Genomic DNA, 13571 nt, shown 5'->3' with positions numbered 1-13571 from the left:
GGGCAAGGAAACAGATAAAGGAAACCACTCATGAGGAAGAATCAGCAGAAAACTCCAGGCAACATGAAAAACCAGTCCAGAACAACCCCGCCAAGGGACCATGAGGTAGCTACTGCAGAGGATTCCACCTATAAAGAAATGTTAGGAAGGACAGAAAGGGAATTTAGAATACACATGTTGAAAACAATGAAAGAAATGATGGAAACAATGAAGGAAACTGCTAATAAAGTGGAAAATAACCAAAAGGAAATCCAAAAACAGAATCAAATCAGAGATGAATGATATGAAGAATATAAAAAGGATATAGCAGAGCTGAAGGAACTGAAACAGTCAATCAGGGAACTTAAAGATGCAATGGAAAGTATCAGCAACAGGTTAGACCATGCAGAAGGAAGAATTTCAGAGGTAGAAGACAAAGTTCTTGAGATAACTCAGACAGTAAAAGAGGCAGAAAAGAAGAGAGAGAAAGCAGAACGTTCACTGTCAGAATTATGGGACTTTATGAAGCGTTCCAACATACGAGTTATAGGAATTCCAGAAGGGGAAGAAGAATGCCCCAGAGGAATGGAAGCCATACTAGAGAATATTATAAAAGAAAATTTCCCAAATATCACCAAAGATTCTGACACACTGCTTTCAGAGGGATATCGGACCCTGGGTCGCCTCAACTCTAACCGAGCTTCTCCAAGACACACTGTGATGAACCTGTCCAAAGTCAAGACAAAAGAAAAGATTCTGCAAGCTGCCAGGAGTAAGCGCCAGTTGACTTACAGGGGCAAATCCATCAGAGTGACCGCAGACTTCTCTAATGAAACTTTCCAAGCAAGAAGACAATGGTCACCTACCTTTAATCTACTTAAACAGAACAATTTCCAGCCCAGAATTCTGTACCCTGCTAAGCTAAGCTTCAAAATTGATGGAGAAATCAAATTATTTAAGGATATACAAACATTGAGAAAATTCGTCACAACAAGACCAGTTCTACAGGAAATACTTCAATCTGTTCTGCACAATGACCACCACAATGGATCAGCATCAAAGTAAGAACTCAGAAATTAAAGGACAGAACCTAACCTCCACACTGATGCAAAAGATAAAACTAAGCAATGGACTCTCACCAAATAAGATGAATAGAATACTACCACACTTATCAATTATCTCAATAAATGTTAATGGCTTGAATTCCCCACTGAAGAGACATAGATTGGCTGACTGGATTGAAAAACACAAGCCATCCATTTGCTGTCAGCAAGAAACACACCTGGCTTCAAAAGACAAATTAAAGCTCCGAGTCAAGGGTTGGAATACAATTTTTCCGGCAAATGGAATTCAAAAGAAAAGAGGAGTTGCAATCTTATTTTCAGATACATGTGGATTTAAAGCGACTAAAGTCAAAAAAGACAAAGATGGTCACTTTATATTGGTCAAGGGAAAAATACAACAAGAAGACATTTCAATCCTAAATATCTATGCACCCAATTTAAATGCTCCCAGATTCTTGAAACAGACCTTACTCAGTCTGAGCAATATGATATCTGATAATACCATAATAACAGGGGACCTTAACACGCCTCTTACAGAGCTGGACAGATCCTCTAAACAGAAATTAAACAAAGATATGAGATTTAAAAGAGACCCTAGAACAACTGTGCTTGACAGACGCATATAGAATACTCCACCCCAAAGATAAAGAATATACATTCTTCTCATCACCCCATGGAACATTCTCCAAAATTGATCATATCCTGGGACACAAAACAAATATCAACAGAATCAAAAGAATTGAAATTTTACCTTGTATCTTCTCAGACCATAAGGCACTAAAGGTGGAACTCAACTCTAACAAAAACGCTCGACCCCACCCAAAGTCATGGAAATTAAACAATCTTCTGTTGAATAACAGATGGGTGAAGGAAGAAATAAAACAGGAAATTATTAACTTCCTTGAGCATAACAACAATGAAGACACAAGCTATCAAAACCTGTGGGATACTGCAAAAGCAGTTTTGAGAGGAAAATTCATCGCTTTAGATGCCTACATTCGAAAAACAGAAAGAGAGCACATCAACAATCTCACAAGAGATCTTACGGAATTGGAAAAAGAAGAACAATCTAAGCCTAAACTCAGTAGAAGAAAAGAAATATCCAAAATCAAATCAAAGATCAATGAAATTGAAAACAAAAGAATCATTCAGAAAATTAATGAAACAAGGAGTTGGTTTTTTGAAAAAATAAATAAAATAGATAAACCATTGGCCAGACTAACTACAAATAGAAAAGTAAAATCTCTAGTAACCTCAATCAGAAATGATAAAGGGGAAATAACAACTGATCCCACAGAGATACAAGAGATCATCTCTGAGTACTACCAGAAACTCTATGCCCAGAAATTTGACAATGTGAAGGAAATGGATAAATATTTGGAATCACACCCTCTCCCTAGACTTAGCCAGGAAGAAATAGACCTCCTGAACAGACCAATTTCAAGCACTGATATCAAAGAAACAATAAAAAATCTTCCAACCAAAAAATGCCCTGGTCCAGATGGCTTCACACCAGAATTCTATCAAACCTTCAAGGAAGAGCTTATTCCTGTACTGCAGAAATTATTCCAAAAAATTGAGGAAGAAGGAATCTTCCCCAACACATTCTATGAAGCAAACATCACCCTGATACCAAAACCAGGAAAAGACCCAAACAAAAAGGAGAATTTCAGACCAATCTCACTCATGAATATAGAGTCTCACTCTGTTCCCCTGGGTAGAGTGCTGTGGCATCAAAGCTCACAGCAACCTCAAATTCTTGGGCTCAACAGATCCTTTGGCCTCAGCTGGGACTATCGGCTCCCGCCACAAGGCCTGGCTAGTTTTTCAACTTTCAGTAGAGATGGGGTCTTGCTCTTGCTCAGGCTGGTCTCAGACTCCTGAGTTCAAGCTCCACCTACCTCAGTGTGAGCCACTGTGTCCAGCCTTTAAAAAATTTTTAATAAGTTGTTGATCTTGGGCGGTTCCTGTGGCTCAGAGGGTAGGGCGCCGGCCCTATCTACTGAGGGTGGTGGGTTCAAACCTGGCCCTGGCCAAACTGCAACAAAACAATGGCTGGGTGTTGTGGCGGGTGCCTGTAGTCCCAGCTACTTGGGAGGCTGAGGCAAAAGAATCGCCTAAGCCCAGGAATTGGAGGTTGCTGTCAGCTGTGACATCACGGCACTCTGTCAAGGGCGATAAAGAGAGATTCTGCCTCTTAAAAAAAAAAATGGTGATCTTGGAAAATTGTATTCTCTCCTCCAACCCTCCCCCTTCAACATACACAGTATTAATTTGGAGTAGATTATAGTTAAATCTATATAGCATCTAGAAGAAAGGTAAACTATCTTCACAACCTTGGGGTAGGTAACAATTTCTTAAAACATAAGAAACATAAAACGTAAGAAAAGTTAATTCATTAAACCTTATCACAATTTCTTTTTTTTTTATTGTTAGGGATTCATTGAGGGTACAATAAGCCAGGTTACACTGATTGCAATTGTTAGGTAAAGTCCCTCTTGCAATCATGTCTTGCCCCCATAAAGTGTGACACACACTAAGGCCCCACCCTCCTCCCTAGGTTGAGTGCTTTGAGGTTTCTCCATACTTCCTTCGAAAAAGGTTGTACTAGTTTGCAGTCCCAACAGCAGTGTAAAAGTGTTCCCTTCTCTCCACATCCACGCCAGCATCTGCAGTTTTGAGATTTTGAGATGTGGGCCATTCTCACTGGGGTTAGATGATATCTCAGGGTTGTTTTGATTTGCATTTCTCTAATATATAGAGATGATGATGCCACAGCACTCTACCCAGGGGAACAGAGTGAGACTCTATCTCAAAAAAAAAAAGGGGAAAAAATTTTTTTAAAAAAGCAAAAATCTCCTATCATACTACCTGCTAACTAAAACCCCATCTACCATTTTAGAATGAGAGCCTCCTGCTTCACAAATTCAGAAATTTCCTATTTCAGCATATTTCAATCTTATAAGCAAGGCAATCTGTCTGAGGGATTAGGCAATCTGTCTGAGGGATTAAGTCAGTCAAACTTATGTAAAGAAGTTAACATGACAGAAAGGATGCAACATTAGGATATAAAGTGACTGAGAAAGATTCAGAAATGACAACATATAATCAACCTCAGACCTCAGTGGCAGGCTTTATCACTATCAGGGGTTCTCAGGCAGGTTTCAGTAATTATCTCCCCTCCCAACTTTTCCTTTTGAAAAAGTTCTAATTAAGAGAAATGTTAAGAGAATGGAAAGAATACTGGAAAGGAAAAAAAACAACAGAACTAGTAAATATCCAAGTACTCTTTGCTTAGATTCCCCAAATGTTAACATTCGCCACATTTGCTTTCTCTCTTTCTCTACCAACATGCGTACATGTGTGCATTATGTGTGTGGTGGCTGGGTAAATGGACCACTCATCTCCCATGAGAAGCATCATTAACTGATGGCCCAACTTCTGCCCTTCTGACTGTACCACCTATCTTCTTGCCAAGGCCCAGCTTTCTATCGGCTGTTTCCAACTAATGACTGAGCATGGCAGAGGTATTAAAATAGGCCTATTACTACAAGACATGGGACTCCTCTAACAAGTAACTTGACTCAAGGACTCCCGTTGACCTGACCAAACATTTTTTGGAACTGTGCTGTAGCCTGGAGATTCTTCCTACCCAATCCTTCCTTCCAACTCCTTCATAGGTATCAGGCCTCCACTGTGGTCTGAAAGCTCTTGCCAATTTCTCTGCTTCTTTTCTTTTTCTCCAAGGCATTTCCCCCAATAAATCTCTCCTATATCTAATCCCACATTTGCATTTCCTTCTCAAAGGGCTCAAACTGACACCACATAAGCAGGTGGACAGAGGCTGTATTCTCAGAACAAGCTGTAGATACTGTGACACCCTCCTTTCTTCAGCATGTTACTGCCTAAGAAAAAGGACTTTCCCCTAAATAACCAGCTGTAATTATCACATTCAGAAAATTTTAAGTTGACAATACTTTTATGTAATACATATAATCTGTACTCAAACTTCCCTCATTTTCCCAGTACTATCCTTTCTTAACATTTTTTTGATCAAGGATCCAATCAAGAATCATGTATTACATTTAGTTTTCTTGTCTCTTTAGAATCCTTCAATCTAGAACAGTTCTACAGTTTTCTGTACCCATCAGCCATCATGCTTACTGTAATAAAAAAAAAATTTCAATTTCTGAAAAGTGCTAGCCAGTTTTTTTAAGCAGAATGCTTTTTCATTTAGATTTGATTGTTTTCTCGTGGTGAGATGTGGGTCAAACATTTTTGTCAAGAGTTTAGCATTTGTAATGTTGTGTGTCCTTGGTGCAGCATAACAGGTGTCCCACCGTGTCAATTCATCCCATTTTAAAGCACAGTAATTTTCATCACCTAACTAAGATAGTATTACTTCTAGTAATTTTAAGGTTAGAAGTACTAATATGGATTCTATTTTCAACATAAAGCCAATTTTGAGAATGTAAGATGAAGAGGGTACCAGCTATAAAGAGGGCAAAACTAACCCTATTAGAAAAAAATTTTTTTTTCTTTGTTGAGACAGACTTTCACTATGTCGCCCTCGGTAGAGTGCTGTAGCATCACAGCTCACAGCCAACCACATACTCTTGGGCTCAAGAGATTCTCTTGCCTCAGCCTCCCAAATAGCCGGAACTACAGGTGCCCGCCACAACGCCCACAACTGACGTTGCAGTTGTCATTGTTGGTTAGCTGGCCTGGACCAGGTTTGAACTCACCAACTTCGATGTATATGGCTGGCACTGTAACCACTGTGCTATGGGTGCCGAGCCAGTAAAATATTATTTATTATAAATCCACCTTCAGAATTTTTCAAGAGCCTTTATATTAATTTTTGGGAGATAATTCTTCATGGGTCTCTCATGTTTCTGCATGTTTTATTAGAAAAGGTATAGACTGGCCTTTGATCTCAACTATCTTTTCAATGATGATTGTATAACAGTCTTGAAAGAAAGATAATGTGTTTATCTGGAACAAAAGATAGGTTTGCTTACAGCGCTGGAAGATAATGTCTTCCTCTAGAGCAATGGGTAGGCATGCTTACTGCCTATTATAAAATACTTTCATTTGCTAAGTATAGACTTCTTCTCAACTGGCTGTATATGCAGTTGTCTCCTGACTCCCTTCATGTCACCCTATGGAAACTGGAATTTGAAGGACCAACACAAGAAAATGCAAATACTCTGGCTACTGACATTTCAATGATTAATAAAGTCTCTTGTCTCTGAACCAGGAGTCTTATATCTTTTACTAGAATCCACGAAACTATGGCAGGCTAACTTGTTAGCTTAAAAGTAAGGTGATGTTTCAGGCCATTCACAGTTCTTGACGCTAATTTTTGTATTTTCTACAGAAAAATGAACGTGTCTTTTCTTTTACCATGAAATAGCTGAGATATATACATATATGTCATATCTCAATATTAAATTCCAATTTCCTTTAACCACAGTTGATTTATATAAGCTTACCAAATAAAGGGATACAGGTAACTAAATATGATATATTCTTCTTGTAAATCATGCCATTTTATTTTCACTCTGCCAATTATTTTTTACCTCTACACCAGCAGAAGCATCAAATACAGCCACTGCACCATCCAACACTCTTAAGCAGCGTTCAACCTCCAAGGTAAAATCAACATGTCCTAAGAAAAAGATAAGACATAATGCTTAAAATCTTTTCAAAAAACAAAAACCTTGCTTGAGCTAACAATCCCACTTCTGGGTGTACACCCAAAAGTACTGAAAAGTAAGGTCTTAAAGAGATACTTGGCAACCCATGTTCACAGCATCTGAACATGGGTTGGTAAGTATGACATCGTGACAGACAAAAAGGTGGACACAGCCCAAACATCTATTGACACATGAATGGATCAACAAAATGTGGTGTATGTGTACAATGGAAGACTTCGAGCATTAACCAGGAAGGAAATCCTGCCGTGCTACAATATGGATGACTCCTGAGGACATTATGGTAAGTGAAATAAGTGAACCACAAAAGCACAAATACAGTGTGGTTACACTTATGAGTCATCTAGTCACATTCATAGTTGTAGAACCTAGAATGGTGGTTACCATGGGTGGAGAGAAGAGATTAAAGAAAGTTGTTCAATGGATACAGTTTCATTTCTATAAGATGAAAACATTCTGGAGCTCTGTTTCACAGCAATGCAATTATATTTCCTTAATTGCATTGTGTACACTTAAAAATTGTGGCTCAGTGAGTAGGGCACCGGCCCCATATGCCGAGGTGGCAGGTTCAAGCCCAGCCCCGGCCAAACTGCAACAAAAAAATAGCCGGGCGTTGTGGCGGGCACCTGTAGTCCCAGCTGCTCGGGAGGCTGAGGCAGGAGAATCGTGTAAGCCCAAGAGTTAGAGGTTGCTGTGAGCCGTGTGACGCCACGGCACTCTACCGGAGGGCGGTACAGTGAGACTCTGTCTCTACAAAAAAAAAAAAAAATAGCTAGGATGATAAAATTTATGTTATGTGGCTTTTATCACAACAAAACCCCACTCCACACAAACAAAACACTTCCAATGATACAGCATCTATGTATTGTTAAAATAGTACCATACCTGGTGTATCAATCAGATTGACTCTATACCCCTTCCAATCAAGTGTAACAGCAGCTGATTGAATAGTAATGCCTCTTTCTCGCTCTTGAGCCATGAAATCTGTCACTGTGTCTCCATCATCAACATCTAACCAGGAAAAAGTTGACATAGTTTAGTCTTAATAGCAAATGTATTTTACTGGTACTTGATTATCTACCAGACATAGTTAAATTTGTTTTAAGAAAAATCTTTCCTAGGTCAGGAGTGGAGGCTCATGCCTGTAATCCTAACACTTTGAGAGGCCAGGTGGATTGCCTAAGCTCAGGAGTTTGAGACCAGCCTGAGTAAGAGTGAAATCCCTTCTCTACTAAACATAGGAAAAAAACAAACTAACTGAGCATTGTGACAGGCACCTATAGTCCCAGCTACTTGGCAAGCTAAGGCCAGGGGATTGCTTAAGGTCAAAAGTTTGAGGTTGCAGTGAGCTATGATGCCACCGCACTCTACCCAGAGCATAGACTTACACTATATCTTAAAAAAAAAAAGGGGGGGGAGAAGAAAATCCTGATACATGCATGGAGGAACCTTGAGGACATTAAAGTAAATGAAATAAACCAGTCATAAAAAGACAAATACTGTTAAGATTCCACTTACATGAGGTATCTAGAGAAGAGTGGTGGTTGCCAGGGGCTGGAGGGAGGGAGAACTAGGAAACTGTTTAATGGGTATAACACAGAGGTTCATTTTTACATGATGAAAAAGTTCTGGAGATTGGCTGTACAAGATGAATATACTTTAACACTATTCACTTGAACTAAACACCTGGAAATGGTTAAGATGGTAAGATTTATGATATGTTCTTTACCACAATTTAAAAGAAAAAAAGATAACATGAAAATTGCATGGCTTCACAACATCTGGACCCTCACTTCAGGGATATAAACCACAGATGTGAAAGATTATCACACATTTGTGACCTAACAGAGGAAGACTAAAAGTTCCACACTTTGCCATCTGTCATATTTCTATTTATATAACAATAATTCTATGAAAAGTTTAGGTGATTACACATTTAGGAACCTATGATCATGAAGATTCCAATCCTAGTGTTCTTTTCCTCTACAAAGTATTATGCTAACTCTCAGTGTAGTCTAAGGGTCTAGAGAAACGGTTCTCAGTATAGTGCTTATCATGTACTAGACCATCTCAATCTTAATTTCCAGAGTAGAGATAGGCCAGGGCATCATTATTTAAAAACAAAATAAAAATACAGAAAAAAGAAAGGCGACATGGGGATCCAAATGTATGTGCCTAGTTAAATACCAGTTTGCACATTACAATTAAAAAATAAATTCAAGGGTAGCACCTGTGGCTCAAAGGTGTAAGGCGCCAGCCCCATATACCAGAGGTGGTGGGTTCAAAACCAGCCCTGGCCAAAAACTGCAAAAAATAAAAAAATAGAAAAATAAATTCAAGGCTCGGCGAATGTGGGTCAAGTGGCTAAGGCACCAGCCACATACACCTAAGCTGGCAGGTTTGAATCCAGCCCAGCCTGCCAGACAACAATGACGCCTGCAACCAAAAAAATAGCCATGTGTTGTGGCGGGTGCCTGTTAGTCCCAGTTACTTGGGAGGTGGAGGCAAAAGAATCGCTTGAGCCCAGGAGGTGGAGGTTGCTGTGAGCTGTGATGCCACAGCACTCTACCCAGGGCGACAGCTTGAGGCTCTGTCTCAAAAATAATAATAATAATATAAAATAAATAAATTCGAGACTTATGCAAATACTACTATCATAGTTGAAGGATTAACAAAAATCCTTTCCTCTTCTACTTAAGAATTTGATTCTGGTTAATTTTTCTAGTTCTTCTAGAAACCAGATAACAAAAGTATGTCAACTATGTTGCCTGGCAATTTACCTTGTGAAAAAATAACTTCCAATAGGTAAACTTAATCTGAATTGGGAAGAATTATAAACCAATTATAAACTCCTGATGAAGAAACATAACTTTGCACTTCCCTGAGTATGGCATGACCCTTATGTGGAACCTGAAAGCTATGCCTACGGAGTTATAACAAGAATATTCACTCCCACAAGGCATGAGTCTTCTAAGCTAGCAAGGCTCCTAGATCTTGTCACCTTATACCTAAGCTATCACTTTTTTGGTAGCTAAAGAAGATAGTTCCCCAGATAGCTAGGTGGACTGCTATAACAACTCCCATAGAAAGAAACACCCAATGTTGGTCTGTTGATAAGCAATGACAAGCCTTCCGAGTAGACCACAGCCAAATGGGGTCCATGACTGTCTTATGAGTCTGATGTTTAGTTGAAACTAAGACTCTTTGTTGGGTGTTGCAACTACCTTATTTTTATGTTGTAGCTTAGACATCTGTGCCTCCTGCCATACTCAAGGTATCTAGGTTGACTTCTTAATCAAAACATTTTTCAGTGATGCCTTGCTAATGAGGGTGAGGAGAGGAGGAATCCATTCTAACCTCCCAGTGATCTTGTGTATCCAGAATAATACAATATTCTTTCTGTGGTGGTGGTTTTGCCTGCATCAATATGAGCCATAATTCCAATATTACGAATTCTATTTAAAAGGGAAAAAAAGAAAGAAAAAAGTGTTATTAGGTAGACATTACATTCTCTGGTTATGCAAAATTATAAAACCAAAACATCTATGTTGTGCAAATTTCAAAGCTTAGTATTTCTCTAAGTTACATAATAATTGTGTAAAAAAACAGAAAAATGAAAAGCACATTTAGAATATATCCTACCATATTACTGACAGAATAGCTAAGTAATAAATAGGCTAACTACAATCTTGAGAATATTTCACATTTATTTTATGAAAAGTGTGCTGCTGTTACATCCCACTAACAATGCCCATCAGAGAAAATATGTAAATATTCTTGGCAGCCTATGAAAAAAATGGTATCAATGATGGTACTTACTTTGCTATGGGAGGACTGATGATAGAATGAAGGGACTTGATATCATTTCCTATTAAGCCTAATGAAAAGAAGGTTAAAATCACACCATAAAATTTATAAAATTTTCCTTTAATTTATAAATGAAGGAAATTAAAATAATTTTAAGCACACACCATAATTTCAAATAAAATAAAATTCAAGCTCAATAAAACTCGCATTTATATAAAATTTATTTTTCTGCAGTCTATAAGGAAAAAGCTACGGCTGACAATAAAACAAGATGAAAGTTTTAAACATCAACTTCTAGATTACATACTTAGAAAAACGCAGATTTACTCCAATCTCTCCCACCTACTGAACATCTATTTACAAAATTGTAGAATAAAAATTAATGGTCATAAAGATAATCTTAAGGCCCTAGTACATTCTGAATCAAAGAAAAATTTAAAAATGTACACTCCTATTAGTAACCTACATTTTCCAAGGTTTGAAGAACTAAGAGTGATCGATGCTCTTATCAGCTGATAGAAGTTTTGTACTATTTGGAATCTATTTTCCTGAGCAATCCCAGGATATAATACTTTTAAAGATAGCCTGGGAAATACCACTAAAACAGAAGTCACAACAATCTAATACTTCTAAAAAGCTAAGTAGTATTTCTTTGATTTAAAAAGTCCATAATGTTAAAGCAACAACACAGTTAATTTGTAAATTTAATCTATATCTTCCCGCTATTTAAACTACTTCTCTCAAGTTTCTGTAATAAAATAAGAAGATTTTTATATTATTTTAAAAATCTCACAGCATTTGAAGATCAAAAGATAACCTACACTGCTATGTTAAATTCACATGGGCAAAATATAGCAAACTACGTACAATACACACCAATAATGCAGCCCATTAAATTCACATGCCCTTGTAAATCAATAGCCAATTGGTATTTTTATTCTATTATTCTCCACATGACAAAAAAAGTAATGAGAACAGTGGCAGAATTACACTCCTGTAGTTTCACAAGGCTTGCTTAATGCAAATACAGGAAGGACATTCAGTAACCAGCTTATCAACTTCAAGCCTTTGATAGCCAAATATCTAACCCAAATTATTCATATAAATAATCAACCAAACTACTTTTAAGAATTTTTTTCAATGATTTTTTATTAGTAGTTAAGTCATGATTCAACATAAGAATCTTTTAAATAAGTTCTATTAAGCCTCTACTGACAGAAAACACTTGCATAAGAAACAGAAACTAGAAAATAAATACAGGTAGCCTTACACACTGAACTTCTAAACCTGCTATGAAAACCACCAACCTTCCCTTCACTCAGCTCATCAGCATGTTCAGTAAATGAGGAGCACAACTCCTTCCTGCCATCTGTGAGAGTACGCCCACCCCTAATAATCTCAAGGAAACAGATGGTCAGAGACCCCTAATAAGGGACATTCTTGCAAACAAAAACAGAGACAGAAAGAGAAAACAAAAAGATACGGCCAACAGTTTAGATAAAATGAGAAGAATCTAACATTTGTACCTGGTAGGGAACTATAATTTCTTCCAAAAGGTACATGTAGCTTTAATCTTTTAAAACTTGTCATTTTACAGCAGCACATAATCTAATAAAGAGAAAAATTAATTTCACATTAGTTTTATTTTAGCATGACACAGCAGTTTTAGCACTGTAATTATGCTTTGTGAGAAACAAATATTTTGCATATCCTCAAAATAGTCCCAATTCATTAACTATAATCCTTTTAAAGTGACAACCCAAATTCATCTTACAGAAAGAATAAAGATAAAATTAATACTGATTTGCTACTTTGAGCTGACCTGAAAACAATGGTTCTCCCTGACCTGCAACATTAGCATAGGTGAGAACTTCTTTACAAATTCTCAGGCCCTACTCCAGACAAAAAAATCTGGAATTCCTGAGGATGGGGCCCCAGAATCTGTTTTAACTAGCCCTTCCAGCGATTCTCATAGCTACAGTTTAAATATCACAACACCCAAGTTTAGGAAGTAGGAAACCTAAGAGTGCCAGAAAGGTTAAATATGGTATCTTACCACAGATGTACCTTAGTGACCCTCTATAGCTGCTAAGAGCTTGTGGGGGAACTCTGAAACCATTAGTTGTTTTCAGGATTTGTAACAGTAATTACACATCAGAATTTGCTGGAAAGCTTCTTAAAACGATGCAAGTAAGGGGCGGCGCCTGTGGCTCAGTGAGTAGGGCGCCGGCCCCATATGCCGAGGGTGGCGGGTTCAAACCCAGCTCCGGCCAAACTGCAACAACAACAAAAAAAAAATAGCCGGGCGTTGTGGCGGGTGCCTGTAGTCCCAGCTGCTCGGGAGGCTGAGGCAAGAGAATCACGTAAGCCCAAGAGTTAGAGGTTGCTGTGAGCCGTGTGACGCCACGGCACTCTACCCAAGGGCAGTACAGTGAGACTCTGTCTCTACAAAAAAAAAAAAAAAAAAAAAAACGATGCAAGTAAGGAAAGGAAGAGAAAGATGGGGGGATCTGGGCAGTGGCATTTTAACAACTGAGAATCAATGAGGTACAGCAAGTCCAGGTAAGGCCAAGTCTACCCTCCACTCTAGCTTCCCTTACCTTCTCCTACTCTTCCCAAGCAGATTGAACACTCTCCATCCCAATTTATCCCTAGATCACATTTAATGGCTGCCAATATATTTTGAACTGTCAATGCATATAAATGATCTGAGGATCCCCAAATCTGTTGTGATATATATATATATATATATATATACACACACATATACATATATATCACGGAATGCATGCCTGTGCCTTCTACTAATATCTGGACGTTATTGGGTTCCTGGCAATAACACACTATCATCCTAACAAAATATTTCAAGAGAAGAGACTCATTTTTCTACTGCATAATGACAAGAATAAGAAGACCCATTGTCTACCTCTCACAAGCAGCTAGTCTCAATTGTCAGAAATAAAAACACCGCAGAAAATCTGTACAACTCCTTGGGCCCCTTAAT

At 38.1% G+C, this 13571-nt stretch overlaps 1 protein-coding gene across 7 annotated transcripts in view; it reads right to left on the bottom strand.

Annotated features, from left to right (window-relative positions):
- The window catches only part of GFM2 (GTP dependent ribosome recycling factor mitochondrial 2), a 63519-nt gene that overhangs the window by 44765 nt on the left and 5183 nt on the right, over positions 1 to 13571 (bottom strand). For 6 of the 7 annotated variants that reach the window (XM_053588686.1, XM_053588710.1, XM_053588702.1 and 3 more), the window contains exons 3-7: positions 12094 to 12175; positions 10580 to 10637; positions 10118 to 10215; positions 7646 to 7771; positions 6626 to 6714 (exon numbers count right to left, since the gene is read on the bottom strand). In XM_053588686.1, the coding sequence (XP_053444661.1) occupies positions 6626 to 6714; positions 7646 to 7771; positions 10118 to 10215; positions 10580 to 10637; positions 12094 to 12175 (453 nt within the window). The other variant, XM_053588724.1, reaches the window with a different exon arrangement.

This window comes from Nycticebus coucang, chromosome 1 (assembly GCF_027406575.1).
Source record: "Nycticebus coucang isolate mNycCou1 chromosome 1, mNycCou1.pri, whole genome shotgun sequence".
Lineage (NCBI taxonomy): Eukaryota > Metazoa > Chordata > Mammalia > Primates > Lorisidae > Nycticebus > Nycticebus coucang.
This window is presented reverse-complemented; position numbering and strand designations above follow the sequence as displayed.